The 12,864-nt window shown below is 47.6% G+C and overlaps 2 protein-coding genes across 2 annotated transcripts; both read right to left on the reverse strand.

Annotated features, from left to right (window-relative positions):
• Positions 1–3,964: 3,964 nt before the first annotated feature.
• On the reverse strand, positions 3,965–7,817 carry L228DRAFT_245586 (kinase-like protein). Its single transcript, XM_018332202.1, has 6 exons — positions 7,422–7,817; positions 6,944–6,972; positions 6,733–6,850; positions 6,514–6,661; positions 5,542–6,453; positions 3,965–5,452 (listed from the first exon to the last, which is right to left on the reverse strand). Exons 1-6 carry the CDS (start codon positions 7,467–7,469, stop codon positions 4,362–4,364), a joined length of 2,346 nt encoding a protein of 781 aa, XP_018190168.1. The 5' UTR covers positions 7,470–7,817; the 3' UTR covers positions 3,965–4,361.
• Positions 7,818–8,642: 825 nt separating this feature from the next.
• On the reverse strand, positions 8,643–11,484 carry L228DRAFT_237529 (hypothetical protein; the record flags this gene model as incomplete). Its single annotated transcript, XM_018330938.1, has 3 exons — positions 8,643–9,739; positions 9,818–10,480; positions 10,539–11,484. The coding sequence occupies 3 exons, from the start codon at positions 11,482–11,484 to the stop codon at positions 8,643–8,645; spliced, it is 2,706 nt and encodes a 901-aa protein (XP_018190169.1).
• Between the last annotated feature and the right edge of the window lie 1,380 nt (positions 11,485–12,864).

The following is a 12,864-nucleotide window of genomic DNA, read 5'->3' on the forward strand; positions in this document are numbered from 1 at the left end:
CCAGTCGACAGGGCCACCCCCCGACCCGAAAGATATCTCTTCGTTTCAGCCACTAAAAATCAAGGGCCCGTTTTGATATGGTTAAAGATTCTAATAATCCGATATGCAAGGTACGATCAATGGAAGACGCGTCGAATTCTCGTCCATCTCTCGGCCATGCCTCTGTCGCTATTTGTCTTTCTTTTTGATATTCCCCATACTAGGTCATCAAGTCAAAGCAGCATGTACTCTCTCGTCCAAGGTACTTTGAGCAACCTCAGCACGAGGCCGGACAGAACCTGGCTCTTTCACCGAAACTTGTCAATCACTCCCGTTCCCGTTTCGTGATGATACCAGACCAGGCAAAGTCTAAAGAATTAGCATCGAAGGAAATGAAGGAACCCAAGAGCCCCCGAAGGCTTCTCTCTGGTGGACTAGCGGGACAGTGAGTTTCTCTCCCATGATCCCACATTGTTCGACCCGCTACGGTAAGTGACTACTTCTATAGTAACCTGACTAGCGATGCTCCCCGGCTCCGACGAGATAAGCCGTGAATCCTTCTGATTGGCTCCATGTAATAGAGACTTTGGCACCATGGCGCAATTAATTCCCTGCTGATAAGACCAGCCTCCTTCTTCTCCTTCTTCTCCTTCTTCTCCCCTTTGGCCGTCGGGCAATACCAGCATCATCATCATTTTGGCCACCTGAATATGCCAAGCATGGCGCCTCTGCGTTACCATAGCTGACTTATATGTGTAGTCCTGTCAGCCGCTTCAAATATCAAAGTAACAATACTTGATTATTATTATCATTATCATTATTATTATTATTATTTCTTCACACATGTACACTTCTACTGAGTACACATACTGAGTATCCGTATTAATTACCCATGGTCATCAATGCGTGCACGGGCTTGTTATTCGTAATGTCCGTTGGTCATTAATTGTGCTTGATATCAAGTGACGTACCCTGACCCCCGTCAGCCTAGCAAAATGTCGCTTAACTTACTCCTTATGGCAGGTCTTATCTCTGCGCTTTCCGCTTGGTGTCCGATAGATTGAGAGAGAGAGCGAGAAGTGGAGATGAAGGACAAAAATCCCCCGATCTTTTTGTACCGAAACTGTGTTTTCTGCCAAGACTTGTTAGTGCCTTCTCCGCATTTATCATCTCGTTGCACTGGCACCTTGCACCTTGCACCTAGCACCTCGCACCTTGGCACCACGAATCATCCTGGCAGCCACTGTTGACATGGTCTGCACCATAGGAAAAAACAAGACTTGATTCCACGTATCGCTGCATTTCACGCCGAGTAAAAGGGGGGTTGCATTTCTAGAAGCCGCGTAGAATCCCTTTTGCCCAACGAATGCTTGGATTGCTCCTTCATTACCTGGTAATCTGAGCGATTAGCCTCTTCGCATGACAAACCTGTTATTGCGTACTCGTACCAGACTACACCGTACCTCTGTACAGTACCGTCAGACTGCGCAACCAATTCCACTGAGTACAAGTAGAGCTACTGCATGTTTTGCGCCTCTCTGGTGGAAAACCGCCCCCGTCTCCGCACCAAGCTACAGCACAATAGGCATAACTAACACCCCCCTCGCCTCTTCTGCCTAAGATTTAACCACACACCAACACTACCCATACCAGGCCGCCATTGACAGACCGAAAGCATGCTTCTTTGCAATTGACTTGTCCTTTTCTTTCTCCTCCTCATCCTTCCCATTGCCGAGGTTCAGTGGATTTAGCCACTCTTGGGTAGGATTCGGAGCATGATGTCTCTTTCCAGTCAAGCCTTTTGCGGGGTGCCCGATGTGCCCGATGTGCCCGAACAAGGTGACAGTACTACCAACCATCCCGTTAGTCGTCCTTCATTTCGCCCTTTATCATTATACGTTTCGCATTTAAATTCCCATACGTTGACTAGTGGATGGACCAAGGCTGGAAACGTCAATAATAAACTTTGTCTCTTTTGTATAAATTTGATTTCTATGATGACGTTCCGTTCCTCTGTATATCCTGTAACTCTATCAGGTGCTACCTAGTCTTTGAAACCATCAACCACGCTTCTCATGATGTGACTAATATCGATGAAAATACTCACGTTATCCTCGCACGTTTACAGAGGTACAACTTGACAGATATCTGACGAATTGTAACAGAGTAATCAGTACTCGTATGCTCTGACGATCTGCATGACGTTGCGCGTCATACGGTCCTGTACGATGACTCTGTGATCATAACGTGACTTGAGCTACCTTGGTAGCTATACGAAACAACATCATATCATAAGTTATCATAATCCTGATAATTCCATCGTCTACGATCCACTCTTATCAGTACCTTTACACTACTGCATACAGTAGCTTAAGCGTTAGAAGTCTTCTCGAATATCTCCATTACTCTTGTAATTTACATTATGCCATTACATGTCCTGCACACTAATCAGGCTTACCTTTAACTACTGTATCTGGTCGGGAAGCGGTGGAACGGGGGAACAGTGGAGCCGCAGGACCCGCAATCGCCAAAACCCGCCAAAAACCCACCAGGTGCGAGCGTGCAGAGATAAGGCTCCCCCTGGTCTATCCGCCTTCTCATCTTTCGAGAACATTACTGAGCACTGTCGTCTGCGATCTCGGAGACAACGACAACATATCGGACTTTAATGGAAATTCGCGGCTCTCTCGGAGGATTCTGGCGCATAAACGCGGATATCCTCTGTACTCTGTAATTCAGACACACGTCTTTTAAAACATCCCTGTCATATGTGTGTAAGCACCCGCAAGTCTTTTGTCCCAGAGGTCACTCTGCCCATACCTACCTAAGGTACCTAAGGTAGGTAGGAAGGTAAGTTAGTTGGACCGAGGACGGCCTGATGGAATCTCGTAACGAGCGGTGGGTGCTCGGCGGAAGCTTGTACGTAGCAAATCTGTTTAAAACAAAAAGTTTGACACATGGAAATTGTTCAAGCGGGAGCGAGGAGCAAGACCGAGGACATAAACTACCTACCTTACCTACCTACTCTAACGTTAAACGACACGGTTTGGTTTTCGACTTGCTTGATAAACCCATCCCTCTATTTCCTCTGTTTTCTTTGTTCCTATCACTTACGGGTCGAATGTCCGTTCGGTCACTTTTTAGACTTAGGAAGCTTACCTTTGTATCACCTTGTTTTGCGTAGGATATAGGATCCAACGTTGGTCATACTCCGTAGGTAACATTGTGGCTACCGTCAAGTATACACATCATCGTCATTGTCATCGTCATCGCACATGGTTCTATCTTCCGACAGGCGGCGCATGGTCTGCAGATGCACCTTGCAACTTGCGCCTTTCGCTCTTCGCTCAAGCCACGGGCGCCACATGGGCTGCCACGAGCTCAAGATCTTATATCCTAGGCGCATTAGGAGAAACAATTGTTGCGCAACTGGGGGCGGACAAAAGGGGGTTAGGCGTTGTCAGCCCGCAGCGGGAGAAGAAGAAGAAGAAGAAGAAGAAGAAGAAGAAGATTTTCCGATGGATAACGGACTAACTATTCCTTCTAGAAGCCACCTATGGTATAAGTTACGTAGTACAGTAGAGGCGAAAAAGATAAGATTGGAAAAAGAGACTAAGTGACTATGGAGTGGTAGAGTGGAGAGACGTTGCGATTCTGTACGGAGTAGTAAGCAGCCTGACAGACATTTAGACAATTAGGACAGCATGAGTGCTGGCGCAGAACCTGGTAATACTACGTACTGTCCATCGTAAGCACACGTTTTGTAATCACTGATTATAAACTTAGAGTCCAGTCCAACTGACATGGTTGCTTAACAATAATTTGGACATCAATGGACCAAAATTACGATGATGAAGCAACACGTAAATCATCAATTTGGTGGCGGTCTAATAAGTTTATATTACCAAATACTGATTAAATCAACGGAAATGTAGAAATAAAATAAAATAAACAAATGAGAATAATAAATAATAAATAATAATATGCACCTATGTATGGTAAAATGGACATGAAAAGAAACAAATGTAGATAACATACAGTCCAACGGGCACAGCTATAGCGGTCAGCCTCTCGACCGTAAGACGCAATAAAGTTAAAGAGGTGTCCCATTTCCTTGACTTCGCCCTGGGTATCCAAATGAAAATGGAAGAGGAAGAAAATTAAATAAAATAATAGAAAAAGGAGGAATGAATAAATGAATGGAAGATAAAGAAAAGAAAAGAAGATAGGGAAATCTGGAATAGTACGAGCAAAAGCCATTGCTTTTTAGCATGAAGCTCTTGTCAACGCTGCTAATTTTTAGGATAATATTGCCAACAAGATTTTTAGATGCGGTCCTCAAAGGTAATTGAAAAAGACATTTATATGCATACTCAAGGACGTCATGCCTCGGATCGTAGTGGTCCACCAAATGGACTGTCATCATTATCAGCGCCTTCTCCAGGCCCAGCGACAGGTGAAAAGGCGTCGACTTCTTCAAAATCATTCTCGTCCTCTTCTTGGATCACTTCGCCACTTCGACGCTCCGTGATGGAAGCCGTCCTGCTGCTGACGCTTGCGTCGCGGCCTCGAGTAGCGGCGCCAGCTGAGCCGTGGCCTGTACTTAGGCCGAGCATTGGGCCTTTGAATGGACTTCTCTTGCGCCTAGCAAATGTGAGAGAAGGCGTTGGGCTTCCAAAGTGAGCCGTCTCGTTGTAACTCGGAGGAGACCGCACAAGGCGTAAACCGGATGGGAAAACGCTATTCGTCGGTGTAGCAGGAAGGACTTTGACGGAAGAGTGGGGAGACCGAGGCACCTTCTTTGATGAGGTAACCGATGCTGATGCGGAAGAAGTTGAGGAGGCTTTTGAATGACTATAGTTTCGCTTATGCATGGACCGAATAGACGAAACTGATGATGATGTCGATTTTCTGCCCCGAAGGCCAGATGGGGTTCTGCGGTAAGACGAGTGGGGGGTAAGTGGAGATGGAGAGAGTGAGCTGCGATTATGAGGCGTCGTAGATATCCTCGGCCTTTGTGGTGCAGTTGATCGCGTCGGCAACCCCGAGGCGACAGTTGAATTCAATGTTGAAGTAGAGGCGGGTGAAACTTTCCGCGCGCCTTCTGGCTTCTTTTGGCCGGGAGACTTTGATGGAGTCGTGCTCTTTGAGCCATTCGGTGATCGTCCGCGCTTTGTCGTATCCATAAACCAATGTTTTATAGAAGCAAGTTGGCTCATGAAAGGATGTTGATGTTTACGGGCCCGTCGGCTGGTGTAGCCATGTGGCGAAAGCAGGTCAGCATTTGTCGTGATGTGAAGATGACTGCTCCGTGACCTCCGCACGTCTTTTGGTGGCACCATAGGACGCTGTCGCGATGAACTACCGGAGCGGATTCGGTCTTTTTCGATTGGCGGAGGGGGAGTGACTGGCTCTTGGGATTCGGTTGACTGATTCTCAGGCAGGCGAGGAAGCTCAGGTATGCCCAACGTTGCTAATATTCAGGTCAGCCTTGTGAAACGATAGTAGTGAATAGCAAAATAGAGCGAAGAAGGAAGAAAGCTCAACGGGTACAAAACATACAGCTTGTACCGCTTCTTCTGTCTTTTCTTCCGCGACTGATAGGCACATCACCATCCCCTTGGCCCAGCTCACCCTCCTCATCAACTTCCGTCAGTGTGGGCGCTATACGATCCAGGCGACTACTGGCCGCACTGAGCCGTCGTAATGTTCTGGCTTCAGACTCTTTTTCCTTCCTCTTCCGTTCCCTTCGCTTCTCTTTCCTCTCCTCCTTCTCGATCAATAAAGCCCACCAGCCCGCTAAACTGTCGCACCTTTGGGCCAAGACGTTTTCAATAACTTGATCAATGTCCACGCCTGCGCTTCGCATACGTTGAAGTGTGTCCTTTTCGAGCTTCGTCGTAAACGGCGCCGGTTGTTGAATCTTCAATGTTGCTTGCTGCTGGTGAGCATATTCGGTCAGGAAAGGGTGAGCCAGTACGTCTGAGAGCGAAGGCCGAAGCAACGGCCGCTTTGATAGCAGCTGGCCTATAAGAGTCTTGGCATCTTCTGGGAAATGGTCCGGGTATTTCGGCTCTGTTGTCAAAATCTTCATCTTCGTATCCGCATCGCTATCCTCGTCGAATGGCAATTCGCCCGCAAGTAAGGCGTAAAGGATGATCCCCAAACTCCAAACATCCACCTTTTCTCCGGCATACTTTTCGGCCTTGAGCATTTCCGGAGCCGAATAGCATATTGTTCCACAAAAAGTTTGAAGGTAGCTTGATTTCCCTTCATATTCCCTTGTGAACCCGAAATCGCAGAGCTTGACATTGCCATGTTTATCCAAGAGAATGTTCTCCAACTTCAAGTCTCGGTGAACGCAGGATTTGTTATGGACATAGGCAACGGCACCGACTAATTGTGAAAATATCTTTTGAACTTGGTCAACTGGGAGAGGCCCATGACGAAGAAGGTAATTATATAGCTCGTCGCCTACAAACTTTCATGTCAGCTGACGCGCTCTTTACCCGCCAAAATTTGGGTATTCCATACCGGGACAGTACTCCAGAACCAACCAGACCAGAGTTTCGGTCACGATAACCTCGTAAAGTCGCGCAATGTGCGGGTGAATGAATTGGCGGTGGTGATGTATTTCTCGGGCAAGGTTGGTGTCATTCTTATCAGCGGATTTTAGAACAACCTGAACCGTGCAAAACAGAACAGTCAGTTCTAAAAATTCTATACTGCGAATTTGAACGCGCCAAATTATACCTTTAACCCATTGGTAAGTTTGTGGGAGGCTAAATAGACCTTGCCAAAAGATCCTTTGCCGATGAGCCGACCGAGACTGTAATTGCCAACTGTTCGCAGGTCCTTGGAAGAAAATTCCCTGTGAGTAAAGAGTTTAGCTTCTTCTCATCATAAGAGCGATACCCGCCAAAACCTGTGCATGAATCAAGCCAGAAAGGGGGAACAAACTTACTCCAATAAAGCATGGTACGAGTTGGCAAGCTATAAAATCAAATAAGTCAGTCAACAAAATCCAACTAGATTTTCCCCTTTGATTGAATCCCAACACGAAATGGAAGCTTTGTAATAGTCGTGTATCTAAGCCCACGAATAGGTCCTTCTGCGCTAATTGCGATTGTCACTATAACTGAGTAGCAATAGAACGCCCTCAACATCTGCATGCTATTGCCGAATGCAATTCCGCAAGCACCAAGTATCAAATCGAGCGCAGGATTCTCGTTGTTCTCAACGTTGGCCTTGCCACATAGCTGCCGCAGAAATTGAGAGCGGATCCATTACAATTGGTCTGATTAAGAGGCTCTTCCGGAAGCACCGTGTCAGGTCCCAGATAAGAGCCTCGTACTTTTCTGTCTTCCCATCCTAAAATACCATCCGCCTGCTCCCTCCTTCTTATATCCAACTCAGATTAATGGATAGAAAACCCGACTGACCTTTGCTTTCTGGATCTGCTGCTCGGCTTTGGATTTGGCCGTCTGCATGTGTTGTTGTAGGTGCTGGTGACAGCAATCCTATCACAAACACAACCTTCTTCTTGTCCCGATGGTTCTATGCTTGTCGCAACAAATCCTCCTCAATCTTTTCGGTCGTGCTGGGGTTGTGTAGCAGTATATCCGAATGGCGATTGCTCAAATCGTAAGTTTGGCGGAATGTAATGAACGAGAGAAGGAGAGGACACGACGCATATATATTTTCAACTCCGATTCATTGAATAGACTCGAAAGATCCGTTTGCGAAGGTGTAATAGCTAATTGCAATTTGGTTGATATGAGTCTGGAACAGGGGCATAGGCCGTTGACGAGAGAATATCGGTTAGAACGTTGGCGACACTGTAAATTTGAGCATGCATTAGAGTGAAAGTCGAATCAAAATTCTGAGGAAACACACAGATATAATCTGTCTGAACTTCTGTCTTCGTCAATCTCTTGAGCTCACTTCAGGAGTGCTCATCTACAGCAGGTAACTACCTAGGTCAATGGCTCAGACCAAGCCACTGTTGCTCGGTCTCGGCCTAACAAGTTACACGAGTCAAACATTGCAAACTTGCCAAGTACCCCGTAATCAACTGAGACAGGAGTTGTATGGATTGGGGACTAACGTAATCGCTGTTTTTGATCCGACATTTCTAACTGGCAGTAGATTGCGAAATGGCAGTCAATAATCAACGTGGCAAAATAATTGGCAAACATCATCATAAAAAAGGAATTTCGAATACAATGTTAGTGCTTGCGGTTCCCTAACTAACATTTTTTTGATTCATCATATCCATCCCAAGGATCAATATAGAGTCGAGATAGCATATAGATCACAATGATATTATCGACAACAACAAAATTCAAATAAGGAAAGATGCTCATAGCCATATCATAAACATATCCTAACGCTATGCCCTAACACTTCCCAAACCAGACAAATTAAAAGTTCAGCAACCTAGGTATATCCCATCTGAAAGCAGAAACTCCGTCGCCGTGACCTTTACCTCAATACAACCAGAAAAAAAAAAAAAAAAAAAAAAAAAAAAGAATGTTCCCTTAGGTATGGACACCTGTGCTTTTTGAAAAATAATCAAAAAGCGAAAAAGACACCAAAGAATGGATGACAACCTCTGCAAGTGAAAGCTGAGACAAGCGATGGAAACAATAGGAAAGCGCCTCTCATGGACTTTGGTCTTCGACGGTTATTGCAGCGTCTTTTGCTGCCTTCTTCGCACAATGCTCGATAATGAGACGCTCCAGGTCTAGAAGTTTGTATGGCTTGGTGAGGAATCCGTTTATTCCTACGCGTGCCGCTCTCTCTTTGGCTTCAGTCGTGCCGTCGGCACTTATAGCCAAGATGGTGATGCTATTCTTTGCTCCGGGATGCATGCTTAAAATCTTCTCAGTGGCTTCGTATCCATCCATGACTGGCATCCAGAGGTCCATGAGAACAACATCAATAGCGCCGGTGCGCCCACGATCAATAGACATTTGCCGCACAGCCTCAACCCCATTGTAAGCTTCGTAGACCTTGCTATAACCCAGCTTTGAAAGCATATTGACCAGCAGCTTGCGATTGATTATGTTATCTTCCACCACGAGTATATTGAGCGGACATCTCTTAGAAAGTTCCCTATCAAAGCTGCCCTTTTGAAGTGGGATTCTCGCAACAGTCGGACTGCGGCGATGCAATGCCGGATTCGGGCTGGGCAATATTGACGATGAAATAAGTCCGCTGGGTGGAGGTGGCACTGCGACTGAGGTCGGACGATTGATTGCACGATTGTCGACCGAAATAATACCGTTCCGCGACCCTCGACGAACAGAAGATTTCCCTTGAACAATTACTTCTGCGGCAGCTGTGGGCCGTACAGTTGGCGTGGGAGTATGTACGGGAGTGCTTGGAGTGCTGCGTACTTTCGCAACTGAAGCTGGGATCCGTATTTCAAATTCGGTACCTCGGTGCGGGCCTGAAGTCTCTGAACGGACACAGATAAGATCACCGCCAATTTTGCGGACGAGCCCTTTGGCAACGAGCAAGCCGAGTCCGAGTCCCTCTTGTTGCCGGGTGATAGAATCATCTTCCCTGGCAAATGGCTTGAACAACTTTGGAATGAAGCTCTTTGGTATGCCGGTCCCTGTGTCTTTGACATTGATCACAAGGTAGCGGGACTTTGGGCTCATGACTGCAGTTACGACAATTTTCCCTCGCTCTGTAAACTTCAAGGCGTTCAAGAATACACAGGAAATCAATTTGGCGATATCACTATCTTCAACTAATTATTCCATTAGCTGGACCAGAATCAACTTGGTTTAAACACCAACAAAAAAAAAGAACAAGAAATGAAACTCACCCAACAACACTTCTGGCATTGCCGGATCCACAGACCAGTCAATGATTTTGGTGTTGAGTTGTCCGCTGGACGATCGTGTTCTTATCTCGATGAGCTCTCCTCGTGCAGTATCTTCAGCAACGGCTGACTCAGGCCTTCCACCGACCCTCAACGACTCATTTATGACATAGTGCAAGACTTCACGAATATTGGTGCGGCAAAATCCAGGCGCAATAGCTGCTCCTTGGTCAAGGGCATGAAGAGCGTATTCTACCGGCGTCAACCGCGGCGGTCCTTTGACGAGTTGATTGCTTTCGGCGTGATTGCCAGTCGAGCCATTCATGAGTTCCTCGCCTTCTCTGACCGCTAACTTGAGTCGTCGACTGCGCGGGGAGAGACTGGTTCGTTGTCGCGCTGACGCTGTCGAATTTGCTGCCATTCGTCGTTTCCGAGGGCTTTCATGGTATTTGTCAACGGGTTCACTCCTTTGTCTCTTGGAGGAGACCGGTTCAAGCAATCCGAAGTTCCGCTTAACAGCCGATTTTGATGGAACGTTCTCAGTCTCGAGGGGGTTCGTAATGCTGGGTTCTTCAAAATCGCCCGGCGGCGTATCTGGTACTTCCATATTAAGATCATATGCATGGATAACGTTGTCCGCGGCATCACAGGCCCGTCTGGAGCTATCTAATCTGGCGTCAACACACCGCGATATCCAATTTCGGAACCGAAGCAAGCCACTGACCTTGTACAGCCTCGATGTTTTCCTTCAATGCCTGAAATATCTCCCGAACCTCAGTAATTGACTGCCCTTCGACTGCTTCCTGAACGGTAGCGTGCATCACATCCAGCATCCCAACGACCCCCTGCATGGGAGTACGCAACTCATGCGAAAGACTGCGGGCATAGGGTTTCAAAGACTGTGTAATCGCGACGGCATTGGAAGGAATAACTTGATTCCGACCATCAGTCAATTTCTTGGTCTTTGTGAAGCTTTCTCCATCAAGAATACGTTGCTGAATAATGTCTTCAAGCGAGTGGAGGATCATCTCGAGATAGCCCCAACCTAAGTTGCGAGCCCGAGCTCCCTCCACCGTCCACATCAAACCAAAGTGAGCGAAGCATCTTCCATCTGCGAAGAGAGGGACGCCCAGATAAGCATCGCAAGGAAAAGGTAGAGTGTTCGGGTTGTCCTTGGTAAACTCGGTGAGCTTTTCTGGAACGAGGAAGACCTTGTCGTGCTTCATGTGCCCACAAGGAGCTCCATAGGCAAAATACTTGCTGTCTCGATGCTCGTTTTTGATGCCATGGCCGTCGTTATAATAAAGGATTACGCCCATCAAGCAGGAACCAGGCTCACCTATCGGTGGCATTTCAACAGCAGAGTGCTCGTCGTCCACGAGGATGCGTTTCGAAACAAATCCAAATTGTGCGCCAGTAATCTTGGTGACACCTTCCATCAACAACGTCCAGAACTCGTATAAACCCGCTCTCCTGAGCTGCATCTTGAGCTCGATAAGCTGCTCGGCGGCGTTACTCTCGGGGGCGGCGTACACACGTTCCAAGGTCTCGTCAAACCCCGGGTCACCGTGATGCAAGGCCAGACCAGGTATGGGACTGGACAAACATAACGAGGTCCGCGGGGTGGAGCGAGGCGATGCATCCTTGTGCGCTTTTGAGCTTTTGTCCATCCGGCATTTGCTCCCTCTTCAGCGCCGGCTTCAGGGAGGCAGGGTTGCCGTCCTGAGAAGGCGTCGCCGATCTTGTTTTATGACAGAGTGTATGTAGCAGCCAATCACAGATGAAGTATTATGAGGGTCTGCAACTACCACCAGCACCGGGCTGCCGCCTCGTCGAGCTCTGGACGTGAATAATGCCGTTGATTCCCGTATATTGCGTGTCGAGGTTTTCTGCTTTGCTCCTGAATATGATTAAGGAGAGCTCACGGCGAAGATCGACTAAGTTTGATGGCCGAATTCTAGGTTGAAATGAATTGCCAGCAACCCTTCAGGCAAATCCCATCTGCTAAGGAATACTAAGGTCGTCCGAATCGTGTGTCGGTGTCCTATAGGTTATCACCATAGAATAAAGGATGGGCGATGCTCTCCTCTAAGAGCTACGAGCTTAACGATGTGGACGAAAATGACTAGCTAGAGAGTGAAAGAAAGAGATGATGGGCGTCTAAAGATGAATGATAGGTGCGGTTGGAAAAAGTAGGTTAGGCAAGAACGAGCTGCAGGTGGTGGAACTGTAGTGGTATAACTTGAGGTAAAGCGACCCGAAGCCACATTTGAGGCCGGCGATGCCACTGCCGGGGTTCGCGCAGCGCACCATGGACGGTACCTTGGCTTCCTTCACTTTGGCACCCGGCCGGGGGTTTTGGGGGTGGGGGTGGGTGTGTATGTGTGTGAGTGGTGTGAAGGGGGGAGGGAGGGGGTGTGGTTAGTTTGGTCAAGCAGCCCACGACTGCGGGCTAGAGGGAAGAAGCAAGACAATGAAATGCTTCGTCATCATCTGCGTGCACCGGGGTTATTGGGTACATTTCACTGCATCCATAGTCCTTTTTCCTTCTTGTGTTCGTTCTGCTCAGAAGGGTAGGACACTTGCAGGGTGTTTCTATTGGGGATGACTGATCGTCAGTGTCGAGAAGCGCCCCGGGGGTTGGTGGGTACTTTAGCTAGGAAATTATGAAGAGAAAAAAAAAAGGTAAGGTAGGCAGGTAGGCAGGTAGTTAGCATGTAGATAACCTTTGCACACTCAAGCACTCTCTGATACAGTTAACTCTCTCACTGTGTGGACTTAAAGGAAACCCTGCCGCTGGGCTCACTGCAGTTCAGTCATTTGTCGACAGCTGAGTGGGGGGAGAACCAAGTTCAGTCCCCTGCTTATGGCCGATCCCTTCCCTCCACTGCAATCTAGATCTCGCTCTAGTCGCGGCTTCCTCGAGCCGAGACCGACCAGAAACCTCTTGGCTTCTCCAAGACTTTCCCGATGCTCATCATCCCCGCAGAACTCTCCGCATCCAATCAGGGAAGCATCGAGTGACTAGTCAGGTACCCGAGCAGCTTACT

The sequence above is a fragment of the Xylona heveae genome, assembly GCF_001619985.1.
Source record: "Xylona heveae TC161 unplaced genomic scaffold L228scaffold_3, whole genome shotgun sequence".
In the NCBI taxonomy this organism is placed as follows: Eukaryota; Fungi; Ascomycota; class Xylonomycetes; order Xylonales; family Xylonaceae; genus Xylona; species Xylona heveae.